Consider the following 22,001-nt stretch of genomic DNA (forward strand, 5'->3'; position numbering starts at 1 on the left):
GGAAGAGCAAGGAGGCCAGTGACATTGGATCAAAAACCATGTGGCAGGAAGTAAGGTATAAAAGAATGAAAAAAGGTAGGAGGGGGCTAGGTTATGAAGGACCTTGGGGGGGGGGAGAAAGGGGAGGGAGAGAGAGGGAGAGGGAGAGAGACAGAGACAGAGAGAGACAGAGAGAGAATTTACACTAGAGTTTACTGAGGAGTGAGGAGTGACATGGTCCAACCTGAGCTTTAAGAAAATCACATTGGTGGTAAGGATGGATTGGAATGGTGAGAGATTTGGAGCAGAAAGACTTACCAACAGGTTATTATGATAGGTCAGGCATAAGACGGAATCTACACCAGAGTCATGGCAATATCAGAGTAGAAAAGGGGGGGCATATTTGAGTGGTGCTGCAAAGGCAAAATCAACAGGCCTTGGCAAAAGATTGGATATAGCAGTTGGGGAGGAGGTGAAAGTAAGGAGCTAAAGATGACACCTATATTGCAAGCCTTGGACAAAGGGGAAATGGTGTTGACCTTGATAGTGATAAAGAAATTAGGAGAGACACAAGGTTTGGGGAAAAAATAATTAATTCCATGTTCATTTGGAGTTTATTGTGGCATACAGTTTGAAACTTCTGTCAAATAACTTTTCAGTTTTTCCTGTAGTTTTTGTCAGAAAGCAAGTCCTTACACCAGTAGTTGGGGACCTTGGGTTTAATAAATACTATCACACTATATCTATTTGCTTTTGGATCTTGTGGGTTCAATTTGTTTCACCAATCAACTTTTCTATTTTTAACCAGTACTAAATACTTTTAATGATTAGTGCTTTGCAATGTAGTTTGAAATTGGCTATGATTAGATCCCTTAACTTGCCACTTTGTTTTTCGTTATTCCCCTTGATTTTCTTGGCCTTTTGTCTCTCCAAATGAATTGTGTTATTGTTATGTTTTTAAGTTGCATAAAGTAACCCTTTGGTAGTTTGATTAGTATGGAACTAAATGTGCAAACTAATTTTAATAGTATTATCATTTTATTATATTGGCATGGCTTAACAATAGTCAACTAATAACCCACCATTATTTAGGTCTGTTTTTATTTCTGTAAAGAGTGTTTTGTAGTTCACGTAATTCCTGTATCTTGATAAGTGGACTCCCAAAATTTTATGCATTCTTTTATTTTCCTTTTTGGAGCGCAATTGGAATTAAGTGATTTGCCCAACCAGGGTCACATGGCTAGTGTGTCAAGTGTCTGAGGCTGGATTTGAACTCAAGTCCTCCAGACTCCTGGTACACTGCACCACCTAGACACCCCAATTTTATACATTCTGTAGTGATTCTGAATGGAATTTCAAACAAAGAATTTCATATTTATCCTGGAAACTATAGACAGACAACAGAGTTTTCAGAAGGGGAAGGGTGTAAGGGAGTGCATTTGACAGGGTTGGATCTCTATGCTGGAGACTGGACTAGACTGGGGAGAGACCTGAGACAGGCAAACCCACCAGTATACTACTGTAATAGTCCAGGTGTGAGGTGATGAAGTGCTGTACCGAAGTGGTGTCATTGTAAGGGAAGAGAAGAGGGTATATTTGAGAGATGCTGCAAAGGTTACGGACAGTGAGGATGTCATCAAGGATGAATGGGAGGGTGATTTGGCCCTTGACAGTAATAGGGAAGTTGAGGGAGGGAGGATGGGAGCAAGGATACTGAGTTCAATTATGGACATGTTGAGTTTAAGATGTCTATTAGATATCCAGTTCAAGACACTGGAAAGGTAGTTAGAAATGCAAGACTGAAGGCAATCAGAGAAGTTAGGGCAGAATAGGTCGGTTTGAGATTCATCAGCACAGGGATGAGAATGCCTATGAAGAAGGGAGGATGGCCCAGAACAGAACCCTGCAAAGACACCTCTGGTTACAGGGCATGATTTGGATGAGGATCCAGCAAAGGAGACAAAGAAAGAGCTGTCTAATAGGAAGAGAACCCAAGAGAATGGGATCTAGAATACCTAGAGAGAAGAGATTATCAGGGGCGATAAACAATGCCAAAGGCTGCAGAGTGGTTGAGAAGAATGGGAATTGAGAAAAGATCATTGGATATAATCACTGGTAACTTTGGAGAGAGCATTGTCATGGAATAATGAAATCAGAAGCAGGATTATAAGGGGTTAAGAAGAGAATGAGAGGAGAAAAAGTGGAGGCATCTATCATAGATGGCCTTTTCAAAGACTTGGTCCATAAAGGGCAGAAGAAATATAAGATAACAGAGATGGAAGAATTAAGTGAGGGTTTTTTTTCAGAATAGGGGAGACCTGGGTATGTTTGTGGGCAGTAGTAAAGGAGCCAGTGGAGAGGGAAAGATTGAATATAAGTGATAGATTAAGAATGGCATAAAGAACAATTCTTTGGAGGTCGGGGATGGAATGGAATTACTTGTGAAAATAGAAGTTAGCCTCAGTAAGGAGTAGGGTAAGCTCAGCTCTCTTCCTGCAAGACAAGGGTCAAGGATAATAGTTGCAATAGGTTATATAAGTGATATGAGATGGAGAGGGGAAAATTGGAGTTCATAACAAATGGTCTCACTTTTTTTCTGTAAAATATAGGGTGAGACAGTTAAGAGAGCGGAGGAAGGAGAAGCATGGGAAGAGTGAGGAGGGATGAAAAGGTTTGAAAGAATTGCTCTGGAGAGTGGGATATTGAGTTGATAAGGAAGGAACAGAAGGAGGGCCTAGAAGCAGTGAGAGCCCAGCTGAGGTTATGCAACATAAATTTGTAGTGACCCTACTCAGTATGGTTGTATGATTTTCTTCACCTTTATTCAGTAGCACTGTGCAGAAGATGGTAGAAATAACCCAAGGCTAAGGCTTGGCGGGGTACAATTGGCAATATAATAAGGGGGAGAGAAACACAACAGAAAAGGACAGTGCAGAGCTGAACTGGTTCACTAAGGGGTCAAGACTGGGGAAAGATGTGAAAGTGGCTGGTGTATTGGCAATGGTCTAGGGAAAAACAAGAATTTATGCTATTTATTGTTCAATTTATTCCATGAACAGATGGAAGTCACTCTGTCAGCCTCTAACAGCCTTTATTTGAGGAACGTGTGCAGCAGGTCACAGAAGGCATGTATGTAGTCAGAGGAAGTCTTGCTGCTCTTCTCACCTAGGGCTGGAGATCCGCCTCAGCAGGAGGCATAAGTCTTGAGATGCAAGGGGAAATAGCAAACAGGGACACTGCTTTGGGGCAGATGGAAGTCAGCTCAGCACCTGCCACCTTCCCTCAGCAGACCTACAGGAGATGAAAGATGCAGGATCTGAAGGTCTTGTTCCTCTTCTCACCATAATCTGGAGATCAGGTAGACATAGCAGGAAGAACACTATTCTATGTAGCTTCCACCAAAAATTTCCAAGAAAAAAAATGTCCCTGATATACAATATGTAGAATGGCCCCAAATAGTGTGATGACTATATTTTGGAATAACAACACAATTTTTTCCTTAAGAGGCATCCTTTATGCGCACATTGATGTTGATGCTGATGCTTAAATTGATAGCTTGTGAATAGTCTGAATTCCTCAGGCAAAACTTCTAGTGAAGATTATATAATGCCTTATGAATACACAGCCTGTATTCATGAACACTGAATATTCAATTTAATTTCACTTCAATTCAATAAACATTTATTAAGTGTCTATATGTGCCAGGCACTGTACTAAGCACTGGGAATACAAATAAGAAAAGGAAAGACAGTCCCTGCCCTCAAGGAGTTTACAATCTAATGGAGAAAGTAAGTTAGAAGTTGGAAGATGGGATAGCAGGGGATACAGGCAGAAATGCAATTGCAAAGTGGAGTGTGCTAAAAGTTTAATTTCTGCCCTCTAAAAAGGAAGGTTTGGGGAGTTCAGTACTCCACCTTCCAGCCCTCCAATCAGAGAAAAGAGACTGAGGGAAGTGGTATCCAAGGCCTGAATGAGTAGTATGGTGACAAGATTAGAAGTGATGAGTTTATCCTGAGATTGACATCTTGTTCCTCGGAGTTGAAACAAGGCAGAGCTGATTTTTACCTGTTTGCATAGACCTGGGAAGCCTAGAACAGATTGTCATATCTTATCAAGAACCACTTGAGCTGTTTTTCAGTTGTATCATCTGACTCTTTGTACCCCATTTGGGTTTGTTTGTTTTTTTTTTTTTGGCAAAAATACTGGAATGGTTTGTAATTTCCTTCTCTAGCTCATTTTCCAGATGAGGAAATAGGCGTAAGTAAATAAGGTTAAGCAAATAGGGTTAAGTGAGTTGTTCAGGGTCATACAGCTAGCAAGTGTCTGAAGCCAGATTTGAATTCAGAAAGATGAGTCTTTCTGACTCCAGGCCCTGTACTCCAGCCTCTGTGCCACCTAGCTACCCTATCAAGAGCCGCCAACCCTTATAATTGAACAGATCAGACTTACTACCCATTGATTGATGTAGATTAATGGATTCTTACTTTTCCAGGAATATCAAAGAGAAGTCCATGGGACAGGTGCTTGAGGTGTTGACAAAGGGAGTCAGATGGCCTCAGCTGAATAACTCATGACAGTGCAAGACAAAGCCTTCTGCAGTACTAAGTCATCTAATAGTTTTTTTTATCTCTACACATACATAAACATATGCCCCATTCTACAAGTTCCCATCATGTTTGGAAAGTATTGTATCAGATGGACTAGTGACAGAAGACAAGAGATTCTTAATTCATATAGCCTTAACTTAATGACTATCATAGACAGTTGAGGTGTGCAGCTCTAGTTGTGGGAAGTTTGAGGATGTTCACACCTGCATTCTTATGTATCCAGGGCTGTGCTTTTGTCAATCATAAAAATTTAATCCTAGTGTAAATCACTAGTGTAAATAGACTCCAGGCTTGCATTATATGATAACACAGTTAAGGATGAAGGCTTAGAAAAAAGTCCCAAGAAGTAGCTTGTGAATAGTACAAATTGTAAAGACACAGTCATAGATGTCTTTGTGGAATGTCTTGATTACCTTCATAACAGAACTTCCTTGGGCAATTTATGTGCCACAGTGGACATTGTTTTTGAGTGTACAGAACAAATGGTACCTCAGCAGCAATCTAGTGTTTTATGGCTATGCAAAGTTTCACTAAGGTGAAATATCAGGGGTAAGAAGCAGTGACCTGTGTTCTCTCTTGCATGCTAACTCAGAAATAGAAGCTTGATATTTCGGAAAGCATTCTCATCTTCATAATTTCAGTGGCACAAAGTATCTTTTACAAAATACAATGAAGTAGCTCAAATATGATTTTTTTTTTTTGTAAAAGAAAAATATGGTAGACACTGAGTAGCCTTTGTGAAATCTAGAGCTCTTACTTTGCCTGGAAGTAGCTAGGTGACATGGGGCCTGGAGTCAGCAAGACTTCCAGTCAAATCAGGCCTCAGAAACTTATTAGCTGTGTGACCCTGTGCAAGTCACTTAATTCCATTTGCCTTAGTTACTTCACCTGTAAAATTAGCTACGGGGGGAAATGGCAAACCACTCCAGCATCTTTGCCAAGAAAAACCTAAATGGGGTCATGAAGAGTCAGACATGACTGAACAACAATTTACTTTCATCATCTATATAGTTGTCATTTAATAAATATTTGTCAATGGTCAACTTTCAAATACTAGGTACATTTTGATTTCTACATATGTCTTTCTTGGATGAAATTAATCCAAGCAACACTGATATGGTAAACAGAGAAAGTAATGACAGAAATTCACATTTTTTTGGCTTGGATACTTGATATATCAAACTGATGTGTGCTTTCCTTACAGTCTTCCCACAAGTTTATCCTTGGTTGATCATATGCTCAGAATCTTATTGAAACAATATCTCACCTGGAATCCTAGAGAGCAAGATTTCTGTGAAACACTGGAAAATTCCTAAGGTAAGAGGAATTCCAAATAGGAGGCATCTAACTTGAGATGTTACTTGATGAGTTATAATGTTCAGAGGTCTAAAATCACTACCCATCACCACCAGTGATCAACCATAGCTGATAAGCTTTGGTAAGGTAAAGTTTTTCAAAACTTCTCTCCTATCAAGTCAGTCAAGGAGTTAAATCATTGCAGATGGTGGGTATAAACAATTTACACAAATTCTAAGTTCGCCAGTTTAGTACTGAAATAATTGGTATATTGTAACTAAATGATTATGAATGCATGGGACACTGACTCTCAGTACTGTGAACCAATTCTTTCCTAAGTTTTTGTATTACCCTCTTGCAATGACAAAGGAAGTTTCTTTAAAGAAGCCATATGTTACATACCCAATACAGTCCCCAATAATATCAAATGGGTAATGACTGTAGTCTTGAAGAATGCTTTGTGACCTCAACAACTTTGCTAAATGTCATATGAGAAAATACGGTCAATAATAGCTATTATTTATTTGGTATTTAGATATTTGCAAAGTGACCTATAAACATAACCTGATTTGGTACTAATTACTTTGTAAGGTAAACACTATAGGTATCATTACACCTATGTAACAATTGAGGTTCAGAGGAGTTGTAACTTATTCATGGTCAGACAATTATTAAAAGGTAACATAAGAACATAGGTCTTTCCTGATTCCAATTCCAACGTCCTTCCCACTATATCATACTGTTAAAAGTATCTACTGATTATTGATACATGACCGGTGTCAACACCTATCTTATACCTATAATTATTTGTAAATATTGTATTATCCTCAAGCATCTTGTCATTAACCTTCAAAATTACATAATGCAAGGTTTTGTTGAAATACAAATAACCAAATTATCTTTATATGGATTACTATGACACCCTTAGGGTTTCTTCTAATTGATTTTGAATAGTATACCCAGGGGTGGGGAATCTGTGGCCTTGAGGTCACAGAGGTCCTCAAGTACAGCCCTTTGACTTAAAGTCTAGGATCTGGCAAAAGGTTGCACTTGAGGACCTAGAGGGCCACACGTGTCCTGGAAGCCACAAGTTCCCCACCCTAGTTTTCTTTCAAGGTCATCTTCCTTTCTATAAAATCTGTACTCCTTAATCTGCAAAACTATGATCTTTAGTATCTTGAGGAACATTTAGGATTATTTCTCTGTCTTTTCAATTGCTAGCAGTTATATTAAAAATCACTAGTTTGATTTGTCTAATATTTAGTTACATAATCTCCATAGGTAGATCCTTATCTGAACTATTATAAATGCTAGATTTAGTTTTGTCACATAATACCAATAGTAAGCTTCATTGTGAATTCTACTTACAAGGTGATATACAAAGTATTATTTAGGAAATCCCCAAAATTTCATTGTTGAGATAGATGGCATAACTCTGTAGTATAAATAGCAGAGCCCCCATCAAGATGCTGAGTACATTTGTTAAATTCCAATCTCAGTACAGTAATGGGCGGTGCTGGTAAAATATATCTTTTTCAATGATTCTAAAAATTCATCTGATACTTTAATCCAAAATTTAGCTTGCACAATGAGAGATTTTATTATGGCATATATTTTAGTCGCACTATCTAAAGAACAAAATGCTGCTGTTTAAGGTTCTCTATCTTTTTTTAAGGTGGAAGAGCAGCCTTTCTCTATAAATTCCAGAAATGCCTCAAGTTCCAGGGTGGAAACCATATTCATTCCTTTGCAAGAACTATTTGAGTATTGAGTTAAGACTACTTGTGGTTGTCTGACTTAAAAAGAATGCCATCTTTTGTGCCAGAATGGGTGTTATGTTGGGTGTTATTTAAAAGGTAAGGCACAAATAGATTTGGAATGTGAATACAAATCCAAGTACACTATTGTAGAACACTTCAGCAATCCCAGAAATCTGAGCAGCAACTAGTATAGGAATTCAAAAAGAACAAGATATTATGGAACTCAAAAGGAATAAAAAACTAACATTGTACCACATAACCTCTAGAATATATGAATAAGTCCCCAATGTCATTAGAGATATTAGATTTGAAAGTACTTGATTAAAGAAAGGGTGAGTAAAGCCAAAGAAGTTCATTCATTCATCTAAATATTTATCCTGTAAGCATTTATTAAGTGTGAGTGTGAGTGGGGTAAATACAAAGGTAAATAGGGTATTATTCTTGCTCATAAGGAATTTGGTGAAACATAAATGAGAAACAGGAAAGATAGAAGGGAATGTTATTTTCCACTGGGAAATGAAAACACACTATTAGGTAAAAAATAAATATACCTCCAATGAATTCCATTTTAGACGCCTCATCATGACACAGAAGTGACTTTGGTTCTCAGAGACTACACCAGGGTAGTGTAAACTGTGGAAAATACTATCAATCTGAAGGGCTCATTCAGTAACAATAGTCAACCCTATTATTTGCCATCCAAGGACTAGTCTTGGTCACTTTAGAAAGGCTCATTAACAGAGGGTTGGTCACTACATTATGAATATTTTTTGGCTATAGAATTTCATAAAACTAATAATGATGAATGAAGGGATTACCTGGGAGGAGTATCCATAGTAAAGAAATCAGAGATCACTGAAGTATTAAGTAATTATAGCCCTTGCTAAATACAGGGAGAGAGGGGTGGCCAGGTGGCTCAGCAAGTAAGAGCACCTGCTCCAGTGTCGGGATGACCAGGGGATCGAATCTGGGCCCAGATACTTAGCACCACACCCAGAAATAACTGGCCCTGTAACCTTGAGCAAGTTACTTAACCCCGATTGCTTTAATAAATAAATAAATACAGGGAGAGGAAGCAAATGTTATAGAAGGATGTCCTGGGCAGGTCACTTAACCTCGGTCTGTTCCAGTTTCCTCAACTATATAATGGGGATAATAATACCTCACAGGGCTGTTGTAAGGACGTGGTAGGCACTTAATAAATGTTTTCTTTCCCCCCCCATTCCTCATGTTAATATGAACCAATAAAAATGAGAATATATCGATAATGAACATTTTGAGGGAAATATATATTGACTGAACCTTCTGTGGGGAACCTATGGGAGGACAAGAGCTTGAATGGGCTGTCATCCTCAGGGTTAGAGGAAATGCCTTACGAAAACCACAAATGCACTGAAGTACTTTAGCATTAAAGAAAAAGCTGAAAGTATAACTCTAGGGTGGGTCTGCCACTGCTACTACCACTGCAGGTTGTTTAATCACCTGCATAACTGGCCACTCGTGTACCAGTAGTGACTTTTGGTGCCCTTCGAGGACTCCCTCTCCCTCCCTCTGTGAAGGTTGGTAGGCATCTAGGTCTATAACAGAAAAATTTGCAAACCTTCAAATACTAAAGAAATGCTAGGTATCAACATCAGAAGGTGTGGAATTTAATAATACCTCAAAGGACCAAGATTTATCAATTGATGGAAGTGCATTATTTTAACCCATAAGGCAAAGAAAAGATAGGATAAAAATGCATATTTCAAAGTAAAATTTAAATAGAAAATTTTATTCAGTTGATGCTCCTAGTCAGTCAGCAGGAGCTGACTTCCTACAGGCAACTAAGGTAAGAGCTGGACCTAGAAGCAGAAAGACTTGAGTTCAAATCCCGCCTCACATATTTACCAGTTGTATGACCCTAGACAAGTTGTACACCTTAGTTTCAACTGTAATATGGAGATAATAACTTACTTCTCAGGATGAAGAGAAAATGAGACAATATTTGAAAGTTTAACACAGTGCCTGATAAATAACAGGCAGCTAATAAATGCTTCAACAAAGGAAACATGTCTATTTCCTTACAGTGTTAAAGAAAGTGAAGGAAGGAAGCTGAAAAAGAACTGAAGAAAAAATAACCTTTACGTACCGTTTTGTGGTTTGCAAATGACTTCACACTTGTGAAGTGTGTTGTTCTTCACAACCCCGTGTTTAATCCCCTTTTTACCGATGAGAAAACCAGGGGTAAATAAGTGACCAGTCCCAGAATGTAGAGGCAGCATTTGAACTCTGGTCTTTTCCTGAATCCAAATCCAACACTCAACACACTATACCACCCCGCCTGCCAAGGAAGTCCTACCTCGTAGAGAAGGTGCCTAGAAACCTGGACAAAACCTCGATTCCAGGCACGAAGTACGTTCAGTCATAGGCAAAGCTTTGCTAAACCTACCAGCGGGTCCTATTTCTGGGAGGAAGAAACTGGCAAAGAGTTTTGCTTTCAAAACAATCCAGATTGTTTGCGTCCTCTCCATTTTCTCGGTTCCAAGTGACCAGCATTACATCCCTCCCGCTATTCGCCTCTCACAAGCCCGGCCGGGATACCACGGAGAGAGCCATCAGCTGGGACACGAACTCACTGTGCTGAGAAGCCGGCGAAAAGTTGTATTTCGAGTTATGTCATGTGCCTGCCTACAACTCCCAGGACCCCCTGCACAAAGTCAACAAATAGACCGCCGTTCCTCATTTCAGATTTTGTGCAAGACCGTTTGCAGTCGCTCCTGGGAGACGCAGTTTCGCTGTGAAGTCATTATGGCCGGTTCTTTCTCAACTTCTACAGAAGCGAAACTACATTTCCCACAAGGATGCGGGAGAAGGCACCGGGCAGGCTACGTCACTGCGGCGGCCGACCAATGAACGTGCCGGGCGGCGGTGAGGCGAGCGCCGTCAGGCGCCAAAGTGTTTTTTTTACCCGAGCCGAGCGGCTGCTGCTAGCGGAGGCGCCATATTGAAAGGGACAAAACTCCGGCGACAGCGAGTGACACAAACAAACCCCCGGACCCTCCCCCCATTTCCCCAGCTCTAAGGGCCGAGATGTTGTACCTAGAGGACTATCTGGAGAGTGAGTGTGAGGCGGGGCGGGAGCTGCCCGCGGGAGCGTCGGGCGGGCGAGCAAACGGGCGGGCGGGAATGGGGGGAGGCGGGGGGGATGTTTCTTTCTCACGGTAACTGGCAGCCTCGCTGTGGGCTGCCACCTCCCCCCCTCGTCCCCCTCCTTTTCGCACGCATGGACGTACGGACGTACGTGCGTGTTTTGGTCCCTGGCCCCGCCCCCTCTGACGGGTTCTGTCTCTCCGACAGTGATTGAGCAGCTGCCGATGGACCTGCGGGATCGCTTTACGGAGATGCGCGAGATGGACCTGCAGGTGCAGAGTGAGTGACTTTTCCCCGCGCTTGCTTGAACTCCGAGCACCTGTTCCCCTCCCGCCAGCGCCCCCTGCTGCATAAACGGCCCAGTCTCAGAAGCTCCTTTCGTCTGGTGGGGTTTGGGATGGGAGGGTAATGAATGGTATTCTCCGAATGAATGAACATGCTTCTTTGGCAAGAGGAAGTGTTTGGGGAAGTGTTTGACTTCGTGCAAAGGTTCGGGCTGAAAACTGCGTGTTTCTTTAAGACCATCCGAGATATTTTTTTCAGTGGAATTCATACCACAACAAATGTAAAACTAGGGGTTTTGGGGAATGAGAATAGATTACAGATGCTGTCAATCATGTTTAAGTTAACATCAATTTTATTTTCATATAGAAAAACATATCCTAGCACCAGCCTGGGCTTTTGTGGCTGCATTAAAAAAAAAAAAGCTATTTATTAATGTATTTGGGATTTAAGGAAGGCTTCACGGCCTTAAGTGAGGAGTGAGTAAACAAAGTCTGGAAATGAAGTTTCCTTGTGGAAAGGTTCTTGCCTACTCTAGTAGTGCAATATGGGAACTTACCAAACATCACCTGTTCAGTGTCAGAGACCACTAACCTAACTCCTACCCACCTATTCTTTCCACAAGACTAAGGGACTTTCCTACAAAAGAACATGAAGTGATTCTTATGAAAGATGAGTCAGTACCTCAAAATTGTGCTCCTAAACAGGAAAGGAGTCCAAGTTCATGCCTACCTTTTTCCAGGGAAGTTCTCTCTGAGCCTCCTTGGTCTTCAAATACGTAAAATGGAGATCACAGCTGCACTACCTGCCATTCTCATAGTTGTGAGGATTAAACAAAAGGAAAGGGGAAGAATTTTAAAAAGCATAAAATGCTGTAGCAGTATAGAAGAAGAGTATTATAATCAGAGCTAGAAGATAAGGGTTCACAACTTGACTCTGTCATTTAAAATTGAAGTAAACTGGGGCAAATTCTTTAACTTCCCTGAGCCTTGGTTTTCTCATCTGTACTTCAAAGTTTCTTCTGTAAAATGGGTATAGTGATACTCTTTCATGGGATTGCTGTGACAAGGTAATGAAAATGTTTTGTAATTAAAGCACTATGTAGATACAAAGATGTATTAACACTCTGCTGTGTGTCATTCATCTTTTTAATGGTAGTTTTTGACCATTAATGGACAACTCGTGTGCCTAGCCGAGCTATATGAGGAGTACCCAGAAGGACATAGGCCTTGAGCTACTATGTTTCCTTGTGTGGGTAGGATATAGATTTATTACGTGTTCTGATCTACATGTATATCTGCATCTCTGTTCAACTTCTATGGGTCCTTAGCTCAGACAGAAAGAAAATGGGATGAGAGATGTCACTAGGACTTCTGTGGTCCCTAGTGTAGACTATGAAAAACATCCATTAGGAACAATATTTTAAATGAGTTCCCTATGCTAACACTCATAAAAGCTGATACAACTGTTTTGTAACAGTATCACTTTCTACTTTGTCTTTTATAAGAGATATGTTCGTTACATTCCAAGTTAAATAATTTTGTGGACTAGCCTGAGGACTTAGCTATTATTTGTAATATTGTTTCTATGAGAAAATATGATTTGAATTCCAGACAGTTGATTTACAAATAAAATTTTAAAATGCAACTGTTTCCAAGGCTGGAATCATAGAAGTATAATTCTAAAGCTTAGCAATTAGCAATTAAGTCCAAGCCTTTTGTTTTATAGATTAGGAAACTGAGGCCTAGAGACATTGTGATTTGTCAAAAGTCACATTATGGAGTAAATAAACTAGATGTAAATAAGTGGAGGGATTTCTTTATATTTTTATTTGGGGGGGGAGTGGAGGAGGAGTCCAAATCTGTGGATTCATTGACATGTGTCGTCAAATACCCTTTGTGTAAAAGTGTTGACCTACTAACAAACTATATTAAAGAATGCTCCAAATAAAGAATGACTAGAGAAATGTTAATTAAAACAACTTCAAGATTTTACCCAACAGCCAACAAATTGGCAATGGTGACAACAGATATGAATAGTCTGTACTGGATGGGGTTATAGAAAGGTGGAACAGTATTGGAAGAGTAGTGAATTGTCTCAGGCATGCTGGAAGGCAGTTTAGTATGAGGCAAAGAAAGTGACTAAAATGGCCTTTCCCTTTGACCTAGAGATTCTGCTACTAGGCACACACCTCAAGGAATATACACCAAATATAGAAGTTCTTCTTGTAGTTGAAAAGAGTGGAAGCAAACTAGATGTTCATCAGTTGAGGAATTTGTGCTTCATGAATGTATTGGAATACTCTACAAGAAACTGTGAATATGGTAAATAGAGGGAAGCATGGGAAAACTTAAGATGAACTGGTTTAAAGTTTAATAAGCAGAACCATCGAAATAGTATAAACAATGACTACAGCAAAATAAATGGAAAGAACAAAAGCCACTAAGCAGAAAAAACTGAATGCTGTGAAATTATATGAACAAGTTTGTCCTCAAAGAGGAGATATGAGAATATTCCCTTGTCCTTACCCCAGTGCCTTTTTGCGGAAGGGGGCTTTATATATGGAGCATTACATATGTTAAAAAATTTTTTTTTGATATGTTGGCTAGTTTTGTTGTTTTTTCCCTCATTTGTTATGAGGAAATGTCCTCTAGCAGAAGGGAAAGGGGAAGGAAACAATGGAAAATGCAGATTATATAAAAACAAAAGATAGCAATAAAATTTATTTTCAAAATATTTCCTCTGTGTTTGTAGATCTGCAACTCATCTACAACTTGCAGTTTTAGAGTTGCTTGGGAAATTGGAAAGATAAGTGATTTGTCCATTTTTGCATAGCTAATAAGTGTTAGCCCTCTATCCACGATGCCATGCTTTAAATCTTGGTCTGTAAAATGAATGGATTGGACCAGATCATCTTAAGATCTGTGAGTCTATGAAGATATATTATTACAAATTGGAATGTCTGTTCTAATAAATAAGTTTTGATGATTGACTTCCAGTCACATATGGATTCATCCCAGCTTTGCAATTTCTGTATCTGTTTAATTTAGTTTTTACCTCTAAGGAGTTTCCATTCAAAAGTTTAAAATGGTATCATAAATCTATGTTCGGATCAATTTCATTGAATGTTGAAGTGTCTTAATTAAGAAAGGAAAATAATTTTAAACTATTTGATCATTTGGGGGACTTGTAGTTTTTTCTTCTATTCAGAAAATTAAGACATTCTATCATTTTGCTTTAAGATAAGATACTGGCCAGTGAAAGGGGACAAATGGAAGTATTTTTTTGGAAAGAATCTTGTAAGAAAGAAAGACAAGTTATAAAATATGATGTACATTTATTGTTGTAAGGAAAAATTAATGTATTCAAGGGTATGAGATTGTTAACATAATAGTGAAGACTTCTTTTTGTATATTGTAGATGCAATGGATCAACTAGAGCAAAGAGTCAGTGAATTCTTTATGAATGCAAAGAAAAATAAACCTGAATGGAGAGAAGAACAAATGACATCCATCAAAAAAGTATGTTCAGCATTGGAAATCATTACCATAAAACTTGGAACATTCTAAGGAAGACTGAGGAAGATTGTCATTTTAATTTTTTTTTTTAATTAAGGGAAGTAATTGTTGGGCTGTTATATGATTCTGGACAAATTTAGACCTTCTAGAGTATGACAACTTCAACAAAAGGAGTTACAGTAATTGAAATGTTTTCTTCATGATGTAATTTTTCTTTCATTGAAAGTTGTGTCTTTTCATTTGAAAGTTGTAGAATTATAAAAATGAATTGGTTCCTCTTTTCTTCATAAATTAATATATTTAAAAGAATACTTTCCTCTCACTTCAATCTGTGCCATTTCAACATAGGTCATTGATGAGATGTTTCTTGTATGATATGTAATCAATTGCCTTTACCTTAAGAGGATGTAAAATAGACCCTGCAGTTTTGTTATGATGTAACCTGGATGAAAAATCCCCAGGACTTGTGGCACACCCCTTACATTGCCAGATATCTAATATGACATTTACTGGATCCTAGACTGAAGGATTCCTTGAACCCTAGCTAATTGTGAACTCCCGAGAATGGTAGCCTAGTCCCCTGTGCTGAACCAAAGCTTTTTTTCAACAGGTACACTATTGACCTAAGCTTGGTTATATTCCATAGGGCCCTAAGGAACAAAAATTAAGAACAGAACCAGGACCACATCATATTCCTGACAGTCTACCAGATTTAGGAGTGGAGCAGAACTAATTTAGGTTCTAGGGATACCTGAAGTCATGAAGATCTTTATCCCAAAGATAATTAGAACCATCAGCCTCTGCTGAAGTCTGATGGCAGGGTGTTTGGAGAATAAGGCTGCATGACATAAAAATTAACCATGTTTTCCTGAATTTAATTTGTTCTGAATAGCAATCTGATGGTTGAATTGTGTGGATCAAACTGTGATTTTGTGATTTTACAAATATAGGATAGCTAAGGAGAGCTAGAAATTGAAGATGAACTTACTCTTTTAATATTAGTGAAAGTAGCATTTTCTGTAATGTTTTTTTTTTTAAAGCAGTTGGGGTTAAGTAACTTGCTCAAGGTTACATGGCCAGTTATTTCTTTTCTGGGTGTGGTGGTAAGTATCTGAGCCCGGATTCGATCCCAGGTCATCCTGACTCTGGGGCCGGTGCTCTTACTCACTGTGCTACCTGGCTGCCCCTGTATTGTTTCTTAAAGGCTAAATATTTAAATGTACTCTTATATCAGCTTTTAATCATGATATTAAGCATTCAATAGATAAAATAGTCCTTTTTAGCCTTATTTGAACCTCAAATTGAGGTTCAGTTTGAAATTTTAACTTTATACATATTTTTCTTCAGAACTTTTCCCCAAATTATGAAGATTTCAGTTCTTTCTTCCTCATCTCACCTGTCAAACCCCTTTTTTTAAAAGTTTTTTTTTTAATGAAATCTTAGAACTTGGAGAATAAGTAAAATCCTAGTAGAACCAATGGATAATACCTATAACTCTAATTTACTAGTTCTACTAAATTTGAGTGAGCCACTTAACTTTTTCAAACCTCAAGTATCTTTATCTGTCAGCTGAAAGGGGTTGGATCAGATCAACAGTTTTTAAACATTTTGGTTGCAGGACACCAAAGAGTTTTTGTTTAAGTGGGTTATAAAAGTCTCTACCCTATTACAAATTAAAGCTGATACATTTTTAAAAATATGTATTAATTAAATTAACAAAAACTTCCCCCCCAATATAAGCATAAATGACATTTTTACTAAAAATAGCAGTATTTTCCAAAACAAAAAAAATATCAATGAGAAGAGTGGCATTGTTTTACATATTTTGGCAGATATCCTTAAGCATCTGACTTAATAGAAGATAGCTGCATTCACAAGTCTCCATCTGTATTCTATCTGTTGTGATATGTTGTTTTGGTTGGAAGAAAATATGACCTGTTCCAGATATGTAGTTGGGAAAAGGAGACATTTAATAGGGCAATAATATAGTTTTGACTTCATGGACTCTCTGAAAGGGTTTCAGGGACCCTCAGGACTCTATGTACCATACTTTGAGATCCCCTGGACCAGATGACATCTACTATTTCTTCTAGTTCTGACATTCTGTGAGCCGGTGCTTCTATATCTTAAGTCACCTTCTTTGGCATGTTGTAGAATGCATTTTTTTTATGAGTTCTTAATGAACCAACCACTTTGGCTAGTAGAGTCTCAGATAGTATAGGAGTTCTGATAATCCTGCAACAGTTTGACTACCTCAGGTGGTTGAACTATACAAGCATCATCTAGGGGAATATTATTTGCACCTATCATTCACAAAGGTTCACTTTGCAGGTTTCCACCAAGAACTTGACTCCTTGTCAACATGTAGCAACGTAGTGCTAAGCCGGGGTCATAACTCTTCAGGCTGATAAGGCAAACCTTTGAAAAGCTGACACATCCTCACTGTAGACAGCAAAGAACAGATTTCTCCACAGTAAACTTTTTTAAGGGATTAGGATAGGGCCTGGTCTATGGATTTCATTGGTTTAGGAACTCCTAGTCTTAGTTATTTAGAATACTGAGTATTTACTTTTATTTACTTGTATTTACTTTTGAATGAACACTGACATTTTCTTTTAAGTGTTTGCATGATAAGTTATGTTGGAGCTGACTTATATACTGATGAACCTTTGGATCATAGATTTAGAACCAGAAGTGTTTGCATGATAAATTATGTTGGAGCTGATTTACATACTGATGAACCATTGAATCATAGATTGAGAATCAGAAGGTGACCTTAGAGACCCTCAAGATCTTCATTTTATAGTTGAGGAAACTGACAGCTAGAGTTTAAATGACTTGCTCAGGATCACACAAATAATACACATAAGCAAGATTCAAACCTAGGTCCTCTAACTCCAAAAAATAGTGACAATATCTGACATTTATCTAGTGCTTTAAGATTAGTAAAGCACCTGGCATGTTATCTCATTTGAGGTCCATAATGTGTGAAGGAGGCAATATATTATCCTCATTTTACAGAGGATAAAATTGAGACTCTGATATTAAGTGACTTGTCTTTGGTCACGTATCTAGAAATTTCAAGAGCATTATTTGATTTCAAGTCTTCCAAATTCCACAACTAGTACTCTCTCAGCTGTACCGTATTGTCTCCCAAATCTAGTGTTCTTGCCATTACAGCACTGCTATATGAAATCAGTTTTGTCTTTGAAATAACACATTTTAATTTTTGAAGTTTGTTATTGACATTAACATATTTTCACACAGGATTATTATAAAGCTTTGGAAGATGCAGATGAGAAGGTACAGTTGGCAAACCAGATATATGACTTGGTAAGTAAAATTAAAGGATGTAGTATCCAGTTAAAACTTACTCATGGATTGGATTTATACTTGAATGTTTAATGGTGTTTCAGCTATGCTTGTCCATCATTTATAATATTTTAAAAATATTTTTATATAATATTTTTAGCTTTCTGGTTCTAGATCTTGGGGACATATTTTCCCCTACTAGTGGCATCTGTGAAGAAGGGATCCCTTTAAGGGATGGGTGGGTAATCTTGAGCATCAGAACCTTATTTCTTCAAACTACATCTATTTAAAACAAGGTATCTCTAAATTAGTCGTTTACCTGCTCTTCTGAATTGAGCAGTTGTTTCTGTGTTGGTGGTGGTGGGCTACTTTTTGATATGGTCTCTCTAACTTCCATATTCTTGAATATGGTTCATCTGAGAGTCAAGTGTTCATAAGTGAAAACCTGTCAGTATTTCCTTTTTTGAAAAATAGTAGTGTGAATTAACGACAGGGTAACAGCTGAAGTTTTTGCCTTGAGTTTGAATTGCTGAAAAAATTCAGACTGCACACTATTATGACTGCAAACTTCTGTTTTAACAAGAATTGATTTTTAAGTTTTATTTTAATGTCTATAATCTGAAATTAGTGGGTTTGCCTTCTTTAATGTGTTTGAAGTGAAATAAGCTTTCTCAGCATCATTTTTGGTTTTCTTACAAAGTATTATAGACATAACATTTCACATGAATACTTATTATAGTCATTTTAAAAACTGTGAAGGAAAAAATAGAAATAATATCTTATTGCCTGTGTCACAAAATAAGTCACAAAAAACAAAATAATATCCTCACTTTTTGCTTTCTGACTTTCACATTTAATGACCAATGCCCTATGTGGAACCTAGGACAACAAATACTACCTCAAGCATCCTAGAAAGCATACACCTTGCAGCCATTATCATGGGAACTGGGTCAGTGTCTTCCTATACTGTAAGCAGTTTCTCTGGCTTTTCTGTCCCTATCTCTACTCTATCCTTACTCATAGCATCAACACTGGATTACATTACCAGGCCTAGTCTCCCTATTTCCATTGTGGTACCCTCTACCATTTGTGTGGTACTTAAGGGTGGGAACCCCAGTCATGAGGTATTCTAACCTCATTATTATCTTCTCCCACCTCTCCCTTACTTCTCATTCTTTTATCCCCATCTAATGTACCCCATACTCCTTTCATGCCTTTTTAGCTCTATCCTCATTTTGTACTGTCCGAAATTCTGATTTGTTCATTAACACACTTGCCTCCATAGGATCATAGATCTGCAACTGGAAGGAACCTCAGAGGCTATCTAGTTCAATCCTTTCATTTTATAGGTGAGGAAACTGAGTCCCAGGGAAGCTCTGACTTGCCAGAAGTCACAAAGATAAATGTCAGAGGTGCTATTTGTTCCCAGTTATCTCCAGAGACTGATTTTTTTTTCACTGTAACATGCTGCATTGTCTTGAACTTTTTCCTCTTATGCTCCTTGCATTTCTACACACACACACAAGCTACCTCGTTACTAAAGACTGGATGCCCTCTTTAGTGACCCACTGGTTTGTGAGGCATCATGGTATATATATATTGGAAAGAACTCCAGCTCTGATTCTTACTACACACGTGGCCCTGTGAAACCTATTTTACCTAAAGGCTTCAATTTCCTGATCTGTAAAATGAAAGAGCAGGACTAGGTGGCCTCTGAGGTCCATGAGGTAGAAGAGTAGGTATACTCTTGATTCCTTGTTGCCACTTCCAGACACTCCTTCTGCTGTCATCTATAAGCAGCCTCTCTTTAAGGTTCACCCTATTTAACTCTTTGTGGTAGCTAACTACCAGTACCCAGATCATTCTGCTTTCTTTCTTGAACAATTCAGTACTTGAGTTCCAGTCTAGTCCAATCCCTACCCTTATTTTTGGAGACTAGTATGCTTTTTGATGTTTCCTCAAAAATCTCAACCTTCTAGTTCATCAGCTTCCTTAACTGCCCTGAGCTATACCTTCACTACTTCAGTTACACAAGTATACCCTTCACTCTATATTTCATCATCCCAGTTGTTCTGCTTGCACTGTCCAGCAGTCTAAAGTTCCTCTATCTGACCATAACCTCTTACCCTTTCACCTTTCCCTGTGCCTCACTCCTACTAAACCTATTCTTTATTTTCTCCGTAACTTCCAGGCAATCCTGGACTATTAGGTTCTGAAGACAATTCCCTAGCTGTGGCTTCACTTTGCTCCCTTCCAAATCTTCATACTTAACTTTTTCAAACATACATTATCCTCTTCCCTAGAATCACTTGCCCTCTTATGCTGTTGCCTCACTTACCTTGCCTAGCCTTGGTTTATATCCAACATCTTATGTCTTCAACACAGATAAAATGACAAGTTTACTACAGTTTCGTTAGATTTAATTTCATTTGGGCCCTTAATGACACTAGGCAATCCTTTTGTTCTTTGCTAATTAACTCCCTCCCCATGGTGGCTATTTCAGATTTTCTCTTCTCTTTACACCTCATACTACCATCTCACTGTCAGCATAGAAAACACTTTACAAAGCACATAGAGACTGTTCATGAGGAGGTCCTTCTTTTCCTCTCTTTTGCATCTCAAAACCTTCAGTCTCAAAACATCATCTTTTTTGTTGTTGTTTTGTTTGGTAGGTAGATTATTATTGCAGTCAGAGGACCTACTTTCAAATTCTTTCTCTGATATTTACCACCAGTGTGATCTTGGGCAAGTCACTTAACCTCACTGAGCCTCAGTTTCTTTGCCAGTAAAATGCCTTAGCTAGATGTCCTCTCAGGTTTGTGCCAGCTCTAGAGCAATGAACCTGTGATATTCCAGCAGTTTACTCCTACAATCATCCCTTCTGTCTCTCTCACCTTTTCTCTCCCTGTCTACTGAAGCCTTCCCCATTTCCTGTAAACATGCCAGGTCTCCCTCATCCTTTAAAAACAAACAACCTTTTACTTCACTGCACCATTCCTTTTAAGCCATCATCTTATATCTTCCTTTCTTAGCTAAACTCCTAGAAAAAGCCTTCTATATTCATTGCTTCAACTTCATCTCCTCTCACCTCTTAGTTCCTTGTCATTTGGCTTCTCATCTTATGTCTGCGTTTATTATACTGCTTTCTCCAGAGTAGCCAATAATTTCTTAATTGCCAATCCACCTGCTTTTGCTCAATCTTCTTCCTCTGTGATCTTTCTGCAGTATATTAGGACAAGGACTACCTTGTCCTCCTAATACTCTGTCCTTTCTGGAGTTTTATGACACTTCTTAGTTCTCCTACCTCTTTTGCTGCCTCTTCAAATCCTCTTGGCTGGATTATTGTCATTTCCTATCACCAGCCTTAGATGTCACCCAGAGCTTTGCCCTTCTTTTCTCTCTACATACTTCCAATGATCTCATCAGATCCTTTAGGTTCAGTTTATCATCTCTGTTCAGATGACTTGAAGATCTCTACCTCACTTAAGTTCCAGCCCGGTATCACCAATTGTCTATTAGGGATTTTCATCAATATGTCTGCTTAGTATTTTAAACTTAGCATGTCCAAAACAGAATTCTTTTTATTTCCCCCAAAATTCAATCCTCTTCTTAATTTGCCTATTTCTGTCTTGGGTAACATCATCTTTCCAGTAACTCAAGTTTGCAACCAAGAAGTTATCCTCAGCACCTCAATTTCCCTCACAGAATACCCAGTCAGTTTTTTAGTCTTTTAAATTCTGCTTCTCTGTGCCTCACAACCATCCCTTTCCCTTAACTTACATAGCCAATTTTAGGCCCTCATCATCTCTCACCTGGAATATTGCATTAGCAGCCTAATTGGTCTCCCAGTTCTCTAGTCTCTTCCCTTTTCAATCCATCTTATGCACAGCTGCCAAATTGGTATTCCTGAAACACAGGTTTGGTCATGTTACTTGCCTGCTCAGAAAGTTCCAGTGGAGCCCAAGTGCTGCTAGGATAAAACACAGACTCCTCAGTTTGGCATTTTAATCCCTGTATTCACCTTACCTTTTCAGGTTTATTATTCATTACTCCCCTCTACACCAGCCAGTCTAATATGTTTGCTTTTTACCTTATATGACATTCCCTCTCCTATCTCT

At 38.5% G+C, this 22,001-nt stretch overlaps 2 protein-coding genes across 6 annotated transcripts in view; one reads left to right on the top strand and one right to left on the bottom strand.

Annotated features, from left to right (window-relative positions):
- TSPAN12 (tetraspanin 12) overlaps window positions 1–10,440 on the bottom strand; it is a 188,691-nt gene extending 178,251 nt beyond the window's left edge. The window contains exon 1 of one of the 3 annotated variants that reach the window (XM_069087088.1): window positions 10,071–10,440. The gene's annotated coding sequence lies outside the window, so the exon portion shown is untranslated. Of the gene's footprint in view, window positions 1–9,770 lie in introns of all 3 variants that reach the window. The other 2 variants (XM_069087087.1, XM_069087086.1) reach the window with 2 other exon arrangements.
- A 104-nt stretch (window positions 10,441–10,544) lies between these two features.
- Window positions 10,545–22,001, top strand: part of ING3 (inhibitor of growth family member 3) — a 50,787-nt gene continuing 39,330 nt past the window's right edge. For 2 of the 3 annotated variants that reach the window (XM_069087082.1, XM_069087083.1), the window contains exons 1-5: window positions 10,545–10,739; window positions 10,979–11,050; window positions 13,222–13,377; window positions 14,474–14,574; window positions 17,839–17,904. In XM_069087082.1, the coding sequence (XP_068943183.1) occupies window positions 10,712–10,739; window positions 10,979–11,050; window positions 13,222–13,377; window positions 14,474–14,574; window positions 17,839–17,904 (423 nt within the window). In that variant the 5' untranslated portion in view covers window positions 10,545–10,711. The remainder of the gene's footprint in view (window positions 10,740–10,978; window positions 11,051–13,221; window positions 13,378–14,473; window positions 14,575–17,838; window positions 17,905–22,001) is intronic. The other variant, XM_069087084.1, reaches the window with a different exon arrangement.

This window comes from Petaurus breviceps, unplaced genomic scaffold (assembly GCF_028583685.1).
Source record: "Petaurus breviceps papuanus isolate PSGF00001 unplaced genomic scaffold, PetGlider_PUasm1.0 181, whole genome shotgun sequence".
In the NCBI taxonomy this organism is placed as follows: Eukaryota; Metazoa; Chordata; class Mammalia; order Diprotodontia; family Petauridae; genus Petaurus; species Petaurus breviceps.